General features: G+C 35.3%; 2 protein-coding genes across 2 annotated transcripts; one reads left to right on the top strand and one right to left on the bottom strand.

The window, feature by feature from the left end:
* Positions 1–350: 350 nt before the first annotated feature.
* Positions 351–2007, top strand: LOC125219984 (putative xyloglucan endotransglucosylase/hydrolase protein 32). Its single transcript, XM_048122081.2, has 4 exons — positions 351–584; positions 661–761; positions 920–1137; positions 1458–2007. Exons 1-4 carry the CDS (start codon positions 377–379, stop codon positions 1822–1824), a joined length of 894 nt encoding a protein of 297 aa, XP_047978038.2. The 5' UTR covers positions 351–376; the 3' UTR covers positions 1825–2007.
* Positions 2008–5427: 3420 nt separating this feature from the next.
* Positions 5428–10028, bottom strand: LOC125223808 (Transducin/WD40 repeat-like superfamily protein). The gene is made up of 13 exons (XM_048127102.2): positions 9500–10028; positions 9336–9408; positions 9168–9257; positions 9038–9082; positions 8391–8471; positions 8109–8193; positions 7944–7999; positions 7394–7504; positions 7059–7195; positions 6930–6969; positions 6504–6566; positions 6236–6429; positions 5428–5999 (listed from the first exon to the last, which is right to left on the bottom strand). Exons 1-13 carry the CDS (start codon positions 9880–9882, stop codon positions 5510–5512), a joined length of 1848 nt encoding a protein of 615 aa, XP_047983059.2. The 5' UTR covers positions 9883–10028; the 3' UTR covers positions 5428–5509.
* Positions 10029–13605: the final 3577 nt, after the last annotated feature.

The raw sequence follows: 13605 nt of genomic DNA, 5'->3' as shown, positions 1-13605 counted from the left end.
GAGACAATGCTACATGTTGCTTTCAGCAAAGGCTACATGTAAAAGGAAATTTTCTATCATTGTGGAGACATATAATTGGTGTATATGCAAATCGGGAATGATTTTACAAAATGAAGATGGGCAAAATTTCTTGTCTGTGCGATTAAGTTTTTTGTGGAATTAGAATAATTGGGTCATACTCATGCAATAGACCACAGTTCATCTTCATATAATTCGAATTTGTTGTAAATATTTGAGAGTAATTCTTCACCACCACAAAAGTTGACCTATATAATAGTCTGAGTTACTCGTACAAATGGGTTGGGCCCACCCTTTTTCCATTATTTATATCCACTCCATACTCTCACATTAAACACTCTCGTCTAAGTATAGAGAGATGGCTTCTGCAGTTGTTCTTCTTCTTCTTCTTCTCTTGTTCATTTCCAGTGTAGCCAATGCCGGTGAATGGCCTCCCTCCCCGGGCTACTATCCTAGCTCTCGTTATCGCACCATGTCCTTCTACCAAGGTTACAAGAATCTATGGGGTCCGGCTCACCAGACCGTGGATCATAATGGTGTCACTATTTGGCTCGATAAAACTACCGGTTCGTCTCCAACTCCCATACTACTTAACCCTAAACTCACTTACTTATTTCTAGCTTGTTGCTTTTGGGATGCTAGGAAGTGGGTTCAAGTCGGTTAAACCATTTCGCTCCGGCTACTTTGGAGCCTCTATTAAGCTTCAATCTGGCTATACAGCCGGAGTTATTACAGCTTTCTATGTAAGCTTTTTGTTTTTTTTTAATCCTACTTTTTTCTTTCTTATTGCGTCAAGATGGACTCGAATCTTAGACATTTAATCTCAGACATTAATTAACTACCATTGAGCCAATACACACACATCTTATTGAATCAGGTCAACTGAATGTTAATTTTGCAGCTATCCAATAGTGAAGCGCATCCGGGATACCATGATGAGGTGGACATCGAGTTCCTCGGGACAACATTCGGGAAGCCATACACTCTTCAAACAAATGTTTATGTGAGAGGAAGTGGGGATGGAAGAATTGTTGGGAGGGAGATGAAATTTCATTTATGGTTTGATCCCACACAGAATTTTCATCATTATGCCATTTTATGGACCCCTAAGGAGATCACGTAAGACTCTAATTCAATTATTATGCTTCAGGAGAAATTGGGAGACTCGTTTTCTATTCAATATGCTTTATTGACAACACCTTCTTCCATCTAATAATAAATGCTAGCCCATAACAATATGAGGTGTTGGCATCGAAAAAAGTAGTACTACTATAACAAGATCCATGCGACATTCTTCAATACTATTAAATCAAATAATTGCAAGGATAGATATACATACCTAAGGTCCATTTGGACATTGACAATATCATAATGATATATGATGTGATCTATTTTGTAACGTTGCGCTTTGTAATTATTTGATTGAAATTAAATTTCAGATTCTTTGTGGATGATGTGCCGATAAGGAGGTATCCAAGAAAGAGTGATGCAACATTTCCACTAAGGCCAATGTGGGTTTATGGGTCGATTTGGGATGCATCATCATGGGCTACAGAAGATGGAAAATATAAGGCCGATTACCATTACCAACCTTTTGTTGGAAAATTCACAAATTTCAAGGCCAGCGGCTGCTCCGCCTACTCCCCGCCCCGTTGTCGCCCTGTCTCGGGCTCCCCGTACCGGTCGGGCCGTCTGACGGGGCAACAGGGCAGGGCTATGCAATGGGTGCGAAGTCACTATTTGGTATATGACTATTGCAAGGACTATAAAAGGGACCATTCCCACACACCAGAATGCTTCCGTTAATTTATTTGAATTGTTATTATTAAAGCACACCAGATCTTGTGATATCTATCTTGATTTCGATTTTCTTGAATTTCTTGAGATGTGTTCCTAGCTCCCCTCTTGCAACTAAAAAGACTGCAAGAGTAGGAAAAATTTGCTGATTATATTATAATTTTATTGTATAATAATCTCGAATTTTGAAAATTATGTACATGATGTGACAGACGAAAAATACTTTGTGAACAAAACCTTCCGACTAATTAATTAAACGACATCGTCTAATCAAACTGGTTAGCCACGCCTTTAATAATTGCACATGTATCCACAACGTCAATAAATGCAGATACGTAGCATGTAAGAATTTTTCGTCATGGGAAAATTTGGTAGTGGAAGGAGGTTATATATTTTGTGTAATTATTTTCTTGTGGGTTCCTGTTGATGTATTTAATTTTGATAAAACATTGAAATTCAATACGAGAGTAGGTGAGATGCGATAACAAGAAAATGAGTGAGGCAAGTGGTACTATATAATACGCTATTTTCGCATCGAGTTGAGTATATTCAATTGTCAATTCTCAAATAAAGCAAGATCTTTTTTTCAGTGTTTGTCTTCCTTATATGTCAAATTTTTGTTTGTATATATATTTCTTGCTGGGGAAAGTTAAAATCAACGTTATTTTTCATATTTTCTGTATATGCATATACTACTCCCAAATAATTATTCAATAAACCGCATATATATACTAACATATAGAGTATTTTAAAAACATACTCATTGATGTCATGATGTGGAAGGGAAGTGATCAATGCCAATTTGATAGACACATATATGATATATGTAGGGGTGGTGGTGGTGCTGCCACAACAACCATCACCATCTCTAAATATCAAATACGTGATTTAATAAAATTATGGGTTGAATGCCAAATAAATCCATGCATGTATACATAATTTGGTATTCTTCACTCCGCTCGTGTAATTAGGGTGCCATTTCCAACTGATGAATTGATTTTCAAATTTGTTGCATTTTTTTATAGTTTACGTGGTATATATAGTAGTATTATTAGTGTCATTTCTTCTTAAATTTACAAATCTATGCTGGATAATGTTTCTTACTAATTACAATTTGAAATTGGAGTAGCATAAATATAAATTGTATGCAATCGGCCATTTAAATTTACTCAATAATTGAAATAAAAAGGAAAAACGTACACGTTAGTATATTTAATTTTAACTATTTTCAGTTTGGCCTATGTACTGTTTTAGACTTGTGAGGCATCTAATCGTTGGGTTTTATTTGTCTTTGTATCATAATTAGTTAGTTGAAAATTAATTATCAAATGACAATTCATTTAGAGAATTGAATGACAATTGTTAATCAAACATAAATCGGTAAGCCTTCGCCTTCACGAGACAGACATAGTATATAATTAGGGAATCCCATTATCGCCAATTATTGTCACTTTATTTATTTTCTACATTCTTCTTCGTCTTCTTCCAATTATAGTCACTTTATTTAGTTTTTTCTGCATCTTGTTTTCTTCTTTTTTTCTTTTTTTTTTTTTTTCCTATTTTCAGATAGGTAGTGACGAATCTATTCATTCCCTCACTTTTCGTCTGAGCCACAGATCCCAATTTGATTGTATTTTAATAAGGATATTATAATTTGAAAATATTAATAATGTGTGGAGTTGGATCTAAACCACTAATATGATTCACTCTGTCCCACAAGAATATGCATTCTTTCATTTTTAGTCGTCTTCCAAGAATATGCACTTTCTAAATTTGAAAACTTCTTTATTTCTAATAAGGTGAGACTCATTTTCCACTCATAATACTTTAATTACTTTTTCATTCTACTTCTCTCTTACTTTATCAATCGTGCATTAAAACTCGTGTCAAACCAAAAGTGCATATTCTTGTCGGACGGGGGAAGTACGTAGTATATATATTAATATAATATAGTTATAATAATCTGATTACATTTTGTGGATGATTTATAAATTTAGAATAGTACTTCTTTTCTGAGATAAAAAAAATATATATATATATAATTTTATTCAAAACTATAGTAAAATTTATGTTTGTTCAATATTGTACTATAAATTAATTTGTTGTATGTCGCTTCGTCGTAATCATTAAAATTGACAATGTAATGGAAAATATTTTGACGACTAAAATTGATGATATAATATTATACTAGTACTACTAACAAAAAATGAAAAATGACCCAATTCCCTAATATAATTATATTATTGTCATATGACTCTCATATGATCATGTACCAGACATCCACAATGTGGTTGCATTCCATAACTTCATTTCAATTGGGAGTTTGAGAAGAAATGACTATTCTGCAGGTGTTTCGGAATTCTGATGAGAGGTTGTTGGTTGGAATTTCCTTTCTCGTCAGGGCATATGATTAAAATTTTTACGACATCAGGTTCCAGCCAGCTCAATGCTTCTACAAATGTGATGATCCAGCTCGCAACGTGGGTGGATTATTATTTTTACAGGTGCCTTCTAATGTTGTGTTTGACTAGTCTTTGGTGTTGATTTCCATTGATGTATTATCCCTCACATTGTTGTGAGTTGTTTTTTTGTTTGTTTTTTTGCTTGTGGGTAATCAACTTGGTACTGATACCTTTGCTTATAACTTGTAGTTTGCCGCTGAAATTTTTTTTTTTTTTTCTTTAGACTTGAAGGTAATTATTTATGTAAAACTTAGGCCTCGCCCCTTGCGGAGCCTAGAGCATGCAGTTTCTCATGCTCAAAAACTGACAAGAAGAAATCATTCTAGCAGCCCATCATACTTTTGGACGAGTAACTATTCATGTCTTTGCTGATCCAATAATGCAAATAAACTTTTCAATAATTATTGTCTGAAAAAAGTACTCCATATGACGCTCCATGATATTTAATTATTAAATTAGGTGCCAAAAGGAAAATTGATAAAAAGTTAACTAGTTTTTGTTGCGGAATTGATACCACTCTTTGTGACAGCAAAATTATTTGCTAAGATTGGTGTTTTTCAGGACCAACCAATATTGCTAAAACTGGAAGTCTATTTCAGGACCAACCATAACTCAGAGAGAGAGAGAGAGGGAGGACCAACCATTATCACGGCTAGGAATATTCATGATGTTAGGTTGGCGGCTCCTGGTAGTGAAGGGGTGATCACGAAGTGCAATTTTAGTCGGTTGGAGGCCACCTTTACTAGGATTCTAAAGTTGTATATGGATGCTTCCCCAGAGTAGACATCTGACCGTGCCTATGGCGGAGGACTGATTACAAATGATGCAAGTAATTGGAGACAAATTTGTGGCCATTATCAAGATTTATTCTATTTTGCTTGCTGAGGTTTGGTGCATTTTTCATGGATTAGAGCTAGCAAGAACTTTGGGAGTGCAAATATTGGAAGTAGAGAGCGATAGTTATATGAAATTGCTATGAACTTTGGGAGAGCGAGTTTTGTAATATTTGTAACTAGATACACATACACAACCTATCAACATGTCCGGACTACTAAAATTTTATTTGAAATCATTGAGTAGTGTTATCATAAATCATAGTAAAATCTTTAACATTGGTTCAGTTTGTCAACTTTCCTAAGTGACTGAATACTTGAGTAATAAGGCTAACATCATAAATCCTCATACATTTACAGAACCTTAGTATTTAAAATAAAAATAAGATCACAAAAAATCTAAGGGTTGATGAGGAGGCGGGCAGAATATAGGCGAAAGGAGTTGTCACTCAAGCAGCCAATTAGTCCGGAACTTGATATGCTGCTATACTTGACATCATAAATAGGGGTATCTTGTGGTTTAAGACGCTCCAAAACCATTAGAGATGGTAACTCTTGAATTACAACTTCAGACCTCAGTTCATCCACACAAGCAAAAACAGGATTCTGGTAAACCCTGTCCACAATTGCACATCTAATCGGCATTCTGATATCACTCACATTGCCATAGCTTGCTCCCACCTTTTGGTATGCTGCACCCATTTTTGTGTACACGATATGATTTCCCATTGTTGCTTGCCCCGCTGCATTAAGCACCGGTTGAGAAACTCCCATCTCCCAAGGTACCTCGATTTTTGGACGAAATGAGGCCGTGATATAATCACTGTAGTTGGAACCAGCAAGAGATACACAAACTCCTTGCTTATCTGATTCAGGAATCAGATAAGATCTGGAACCAAGATAAGGGGTTAGTGGATCCATACAAGCAAAATTTATTCATTTTCAGATAAAGGTTTTTTGGCTGCCAAGGAAGAGTAAAACCGAGCAAATATGTATCCACATTGTACAGTTAAGCTGATAAAGTATATTACACCTTGTTAATCTTCATAACAAACTCTTTTTTCTCCCAAACTGCATATTGTTATGTCATAATCACTAATAAAGACAAAAGCTCAGAAAGCATACCCTTCTTCACTCCCACCAAAGTTCAATTGGCATAAGCCAAGTGCGGATGCAGTTAGGATACTTCTGCCACCAGAACCGCAAGATGAATCGGACTGAAGAGAATGTATTGTATGAACTAACTTGTCTGACAATCCAGTTAAGGATCCCACATGTTTCGCAGTCTGACGCATGTCAAACTGTAAAACTGTGCCATTCTGCAGCAATTTTATAGTTACATATTAGACCACAAACTAATGTTATAAAGTAATCAAGACAGATGTAGCAGTACCTGCAAGCCTGCGTAAAAATAATGTGAGTTGCAAATATCCCAAGAGCATGACCAGGCAGAAGCCTGAAGATATAAACACATCAAATTTAAATCCACAAACTTAACAAATACATAAAGAATACTCCTATTATATAATCTTTAGACAAAGTAAGCAAATAATAAAAATAATTTTATCATATCTGAGGCTTTGAGGCTTCAATAAAAATAGTGCACCCAATAGCAGGCTTCCGCAGAAAGGATACTTTAGATGATTTAAAATTTTTACTCATTTCATCCTGGCCTAATACTAATTTGATATTATTGTCTTACTTGATCATCAAAGCTATATTTACCACAAGAAATAAATAAATGAAAACATGCTACACGGATATCAGACATCCAAGAAGCATCAGGACTTAAATCTGACTCATAGGAAAAGTGAGTTACCGGTAGATCATACGTAATAACAGTGTTGTTGCTTTGTGTGCTGAAACATCAATACAAAAAGAAACATAATCAGTGATGACCACTTCTAAGAATCACTAAATATGATCTCAGAGAGGAATATGAATATACCTAAGAACTGATAGTTTCTTTCCTAGGGATGCTAACAGCACAAGTCCACCATGAGGGGAAACCTTTAGATCCTTAACAGCTTTGGTGTTCTCAGCAAGATGAATGTCCTCCCTTTCGTGGTCAAAAATCAAGCTCACCTATTAAAACCCAAAACTGAGTTACACAGATATACTAACCGAGCATAAGATACTGATACATCCAGTTAATGTGAAAACTGAAAAGCATCACAAACTACCTATAGTGTAGTATGTTCACATAGGAAAGCATCATAATCGGTAGACAAAACATTTAAGAGTACATATTCATTATCCAGAAGACCATGAAAGCAACTTTACTTTGGTCAGCACATTGCCTCCCCCCATTCCTGAAAGCCTTCGAGCAAATACTAAAATTTTATTGGAAGAATCTACACCAAAGAGGCGGGCACCTTGTATCTGAATGTCCATCTGAAAGTATCAACAGACAATTATTCCAAAATTAATAAATGCATTTAGTGTTGCTAGGCTGAGTGGTAAAGTTAAATCTTTACAAAAACCATAGAGGAGGTAATAATAAAGAACATAAAGATATTACAGTGATTTGTCTCCAATCATTTTTCTATTTGTTGACATTAGAAAATATAATCAAATATTTGTCCCCAATTAGCTTCTGCATTGGACTTTGATATTACAGTGATTTGTCTTCAGGTCATATACATCAAGCATTACAATTTGATACTTCTCTCATAACATATAAATGTCTTCAATGCACATCGATGTGAAACCAATAAGTTGAAACGTAAAAGACACTGAAGTTCATCGCATTTTAGAGCATAAGTTAGACATGTTCTCCCCCATCAAATTTAGACTAAATTGCAAAACCATATCATTCAATCAAGAATTAAACCTGCATTTCAAATTTATGAGATCCTCCACTGTGGAAACTAGGGATGGAATCAACTCCTGCAGGTAAAAAACAGAAAGATGATTGATACAGGAATAGGAACCTAAAACAGATAGATTAATTATCTAACAACCAAACTATATGATGTAAAGCTACAACCAATCAAACCTCTTGGATAATTCGAATTTGATGCAGATGACCCAGATGCCCTGCGTTCCATATCTTCCAAAAGATCCTCTAAGTCAGAAGTCCTCTAGAAGACCATAATTTCACAAGTACAAAACGTCAGTAATGCTACTAATGCTTGGACAGAAGCAAAGTGATAACAAAAGCTAATGTAGTAAAAGGTCCCATAACAAGCATTCCGTGTAAATGTTTGTTTCAGCATCCTATAACCGAACCTGGTGTGAATACAACAAAATAGTGCTAATAACATATGCATGTACACACCTCTTTGAGATATTGCACTTCCTTGCGCAGATCAGCTTCTCTCTTCTTCCATTCTATTTCCTTTTTGCCCCAGTCAGCACTCTACAAAGTTTTGAGGACAGGTAAGGAGCATTATATAATTAGTATTAGGACAAACTGCCAATTTTCCAAACAAATAAATTCCATATAGTTGAACTCCTCTTAGATAACCATGAGTCTGCACAATATGGAACATAGATGTGTATTAATGCTGAGTTTTACAAGGGTGACATCAGTTAGGCTAATGCATCAGTGACAACAAATACTCAAAGTCTAAAAGCCATGGCTCAAAGTTGATTTACAGTTGGATTTTCTGTTCAATAACCACCATATACATAATTAATACATCTAACGACAACATTAAATGAGTCTAACACAAACAATGAACTAAACAAAATATTGCCCCAATGTCACAAAAACAGAATTTTTCTTTAACTGGTCCGCAAGCATTAGTGAAGAATACTCTTCAACATAAATTAATTTAGCAGTATATTAAGGTACTAGTAGCAGCAAAAAATAAGCAGGAATCCAAGATTGCTGGTTTTGAAGAGCATTTTGTTATAAAAGTAAAATTTCAAGTAGAGTGTGAAGTGGTTTATGAAGACTGTTTCTTCAATTTCCTTTCTCACCTTTTTCTCAAGGGACGAACATTTAGCTTCAAATGATTGTGCTCTCTGCGGAGATTGAATAAAAGACAAGTCACAACCAAAATCAACCAACCCCAAATATAACAATAAATTTTTTTTCTGTAAATTGCACCTTTTGAAGATGTCCATCAATAGCAACAAGCCGAGTTGCATAAAGAAGCCTAATGTCCTTTATCCTGCATTTCTTTTTACAATGCGGACACTACAACACAGAAATACACAATCAGCAAAGAATTTAGAGTATGAATATGTTGATGTATGCAAACGAAACTGAAAGCACCTTGTGCGAGCCTTGACGACACAACCATTTCTTGATGCACGATAACCCATATATGTGCCCACATGGCAAACAACTACATACTCAGCAAGATGAACATAAAGGTGAACAAGAAAATTCGCTTTTTACAATTAAAGATGAGATCAACAATAACAACTAGTAATTACCAGGCATGGTGGTCTCCACCAGAGGTCCAAGCCTCAAGGCAAATGGGGCAAAAGAGGCCATCAATTTCGCCCCTATTGAACTCTCCCAACAATCCATCATCATCACCATCACCATCACCCTTTACCAACGCCGTCGAAACCCCTTTATTGCAACTGACGCCCTTCTCCGGACTGCTGCATTCACGTTCAGGCTCGGCAGCATCATCACCGCCATCCTCAGAGGGCGTATCGTCAACAATCACAACTTCGTTCCCATGATTGTCGTTGATCAAGTGAGCCGGCGTCGTAATGGTAATTCCGGCCACGTCATCTCCATCCCGCTCCTCGTCATCGCGATCGGATGTTGTTAGCATTTCAATTGCGTGGCCTGCCATTGCCTCCATGTAATGTATGTAGTCAGGATCAATACTAATAATCTTCGAACAATTTAGGCTGAGCTATAGCTAAGGGGAGTTGGAGTAATGGAGTTAGGGTTTGAGAATTGTGGCGTCCTCATTGAAATGAAACCGATAGAAGGGAACAATAAAGCGGGAAACTTTTCTCCTATTTCAGAATGTGGAAAAATTGAAAAACAGAATAAACTTATTTATAGTTTGGGATTAAAAATCTGCTTTATCATTGTTTTTTAATTTAATAAAATAATATCAAAAAAAAATAAAAAAATAACTAGTTTGAGGTTTTTGCTCTTTCATCCCTGAATTACTATTTCATTGCAAAAATAGACCCCAACATCTACTGAATCTTATTCAAGTTAACCAATTTCTAGTAAATTCAGGTTCAGTCTCTGGAATACTAGAAACTGTCAACAAAGCCCTCATTTATTGATAAACCACGGTCTTGTCCTTCCACCTTTGAAAATTGCAAATTGCTGCCCAGTTTCTACTAGTCGGCAAATTGCAAATTGCAACTGCTGGCGAAATCTACTAGTCAATCTTTGCATCCGTTCACACCCTAAGCAGTGAGCGATTCTACGATGGAGGTGAAAGTGATCAATGATCTGCATCCTTTTATAACTTCTTTAGTAGTTAAAGTTCGTTGTGCTTTTGTTTATGAACTTGGCATGCTAATGAATTGTGTAGTGGCACACGATTGGTCATTATAAATTTAGGTGATCATGTTGTATAAGACAAAGTCTTGAGATGTGATAATCAAGATCATAAAATGTTGATTCCTCATTAATAAATTATGATCCAATGTTGTCATTCAAATTTCATTGTCGACATGTTTTTTGGTTGTGTTGTATGCCATGAAAATTAACAAAAGTTAAGGTTAATCTCTTGCTCATGTTAGATTATTTTTTTTAAAGATACTCCATCTTTCGCTGTGGGCACTTATACTTTCTCTATTCCTGAAAAGTATGAACCATTTTCTTTTTAATCCGTTTCTGGAAAGTATGAACTTTCTAATTTTGGAAACTTTTTTTCTCTTTAATGAGGTAGGACCATTATCTACTAACAATACTTTATTTACTATTTCTTTCTATCTCTCTCTTACTTTACCAAATATGCATTAAAATTTGCACTGAACCAAATGGTCATACTTTTCAGGAACGGATGGAGTATAATGCTATTTCTATTGGAACATATATACTAAAAAACATTTTTCGAGTTTATTATCAATTTGATAAATGGCTTGTATACTGGACTCTCCTTATTTAATGAGAAAAATAAATATTTTCTTCATGCTGTGTATTTTACTTTAATGGGTATTGACCATCTTTAATTATAATTATATAATTAAAACGCCGGAAAGTAAAATCAGTCTAAGTCTTCTACATTGAAGGCTGGGTTGTGGAACAGGTCATCACAGTAGGTGGCCCTGTCGGAACCTTGTAGAAGTAAAACTTTTTCACAACCTAGATAGGCTTTGGCTACCTATCGCGAAAGGTTGCAGTGTCCATCTGAAAGTCGTCTTTACCTTGAGAATGACTAGTGACACTGGTGTGGTATATCATTGAATGGATCTAAAGTTTAAACATCGTCTTTATTTGCTATCTACTGAAAGACGATGCCTTGGAGATTTAATATTTCTTAATCCTTGTGATAATATAGGACACACGTTATTTAATCATGCGCTGCTTTGACTTATCAGTAGGTGCGGGTTTTTCGCAACTCAATATTCCTGATATCTTAGGTAGTAGTAATTAATAACTAGTATGGTGTGTTCTATTGTCACATTGAATCGTGTGCCTGCGTGGTTTGACTATATCCCCAAGAGGTGTTCAAGAGAAGTTCTATTATTCGGAAACCCGGTCGGTTTGGATTTCATACAAGAATAATTAGAAAAGTGAAGTATATTATTTTAATATACATCTCGTACTAGATAAACTCTTGGAAATAAAAAGATATTAATTAATTTAAAGTACATAGCAGACTACAAATTAATTAATGGATATAGAAAGTCTTAGACACAGGAAATAATATATTAAAGAGGTTAACCCGGATTGCTTGTAATCAGGGATTGGATGGGCGGCCAGTATTTCTTCGATAATGACACAAGAAATATTTCATTGGCCTTATATTAAATTATGGGTTACAATTTAATTAGTAAAGAAGGTCCAATTGGGGAGGCTCAATCCAAACCCTATAGATCCCTAACCTAATGTGATACCCCGTTCTAATCACATAATTGATGCACTAATCTAGATGCGTAAAATAACAAGTAGTATTTGAATGTTTACAACAATAAAAGAAAGTCCGACATCGCAAGCGATTAGTAAATCCCGCTTCCATTTCAGAAAAAAAAAAAAAAAAAAAAACCTCCTACACGAGAAAATGACCAAGGTAATTAGTACTCCCTCTGTTTCACAGTAATAGAGGCGTTTCGTTTTGAGCTCTTGTTTTAAAAAAATGATAATAAATAGTTAAAGTGGAGAGAGAGTAAAGTAAGAGAGAGAATAATGTAGTGAAGAGTCTTATCTACAATATTCTCTCTCTTACTTTACTTTTTCACCACTTTAACTATTTATTATTATTTTTTCAAAATGAGTGCTTAAAACGAAACGCCTCTGTTACTATGGAACGGAGGGAGTAAAATATATATATCTACCTATGGGCAAAAGAATAGGAAGTGAGGAAGAGAGGAATAGTACTTAGACTTGACTTTCTTTACCTCCTGCACCATCCCGGGAGCTTCGCCATCAAACACTCCCCTTAATTCTACTTCTGCAAACGTGATGAAATTAAAGAAAACAATGATGATGTTGGGATAATTAACCGAGAAAAATGTGTAGTCATAACTTGTGTAGAGAGTTAGAGTATAAAGGAAGGTATCAGCTTCCATTACCAACAGGGGCGGAGCCAGGAATTTGTAGGATAGGGGGAAAATTTACATATGAAGGAATTTTACACTTTTTAGGAGGGGCATTTAGTAGAAGATTAAAAGAAATTAACTTAAAATAGGTATATAAATACATGGGATGGAAAACATGAGGTGGGGCAATTGCCCCTCTTCCAATACATGTACATTCGTCCCTGATTACCAACGCCTACCCAAAAATTTTCTTTCACCTCCAAACTTTTATTTTCGAGCAAGTAGACGGAAAACTTTCCAACCTTCCAACACCAAGTTTTCAAGCTTTCTTTAAGGAGGAGAGTTTCAAGTCTCATCATAAAAATCTCTTATCATCTTTTCGAGGTGATGATTATCAAACCACGAGTTAAATCTTTTCAAGTTGTTATAAGCATGTCATGTTAACTTGAATTCATATAGAACATATAATCACAACCAAGCATGCTCCTAGATAATCAATCTTCAAATTCATGTGCAAATTCATTTATTTTTATGCTGAGCCTAAGTTACGTACTACTTGTGTAAAGTCTTGGAATCATATAAAAAGTAGGAAAAACTCCTAAATATTTTCTCTTTGAAAGACCAGCACCTTCGGAAATTTATAACGAAAAATCTAGCTGTTCAAATGAAATTCCCTTCGGTCAAAGTGAAGTTAGGAGAGTTGTTTACCTTCCTTTAAAATTTTAGAACGATCGTACAATGTTTGAACCTCCGATCGTAACAAAACCAACGCTGGTAATGTAGAAACCGACAGCCACTTCCGAAATTATTTCTAGAAAATCTAACCGTTAAAATTTGATCTCCTTCGGTTAGAA

The sequence above is a fragment of the Salvia hispanica genome, chromosome 1, assembly GCF_029641045.1.
Source record: "Salvia hispanica isolate PSC_SH4W2 chromosome 1, Shi_PSC_v1, whole genome shotgun sequence".
Classification (NCBI taxonomy): domain Eukaryota; kingdom Viridiplantae; phylum Streptophyta; class Magnoliopsida; order Lamiales; family Lamiaceae; genus Salvia; species Salvia hispanica.
The sequence above is the reverse complement of the archived record's forward strand: the minus strand, read 5'-3'. Positions and strand labels throughout refer to the sequence as shown.

Excerpts from the sequence above, each read along its gene's own strand:
- LOC125219984 (XM_048122081.2), top strand. The coding sequence starts at position 377 with ATGGCTTCTGCAGTTGTTCTTCTTCTTCTTCTTCTCTTGTTCATTTCC. Across the intron at positions 585-660 it reads TTGGCTCGATAAAACTACCG|GAAGTGGGTTCAAGTCGGTT; the intron begins GTTCGTCTCCAA and ends TTGGGATGCTAG. Across the intron at positions 1,138-1,457 it reads TGGACCCCTAAGGAGATCAC|ATTCTTTGTGGATGATGTGC; the intron begins GTAAGACTCTAA and ends ATTAAATTTCAG.
- LOC125223808 (XM_048127102.2), bottom strand. The coding sequence starts at position 9,882 with ATGGAGGCAATGGCAGGCCACGCAATTGAAATGCTAACAACATCCGAT. Across the intron at positions 9,409-9,499 it reads GGTGGAGACCACCATGCCTG|TTGTTTGCCATGTGGGCACA; the intron begins GTAATTACTAGT and ends CTGAGTATGTAG. Across the intron at positions 9,258-9,335 it reads GTCGTCAAGGCTCGCACAAG|TGTCCGCATTGTAAAAAGAA; the intron begins GTGCTTTCAGTT and ends TCTGTGTTGTAG.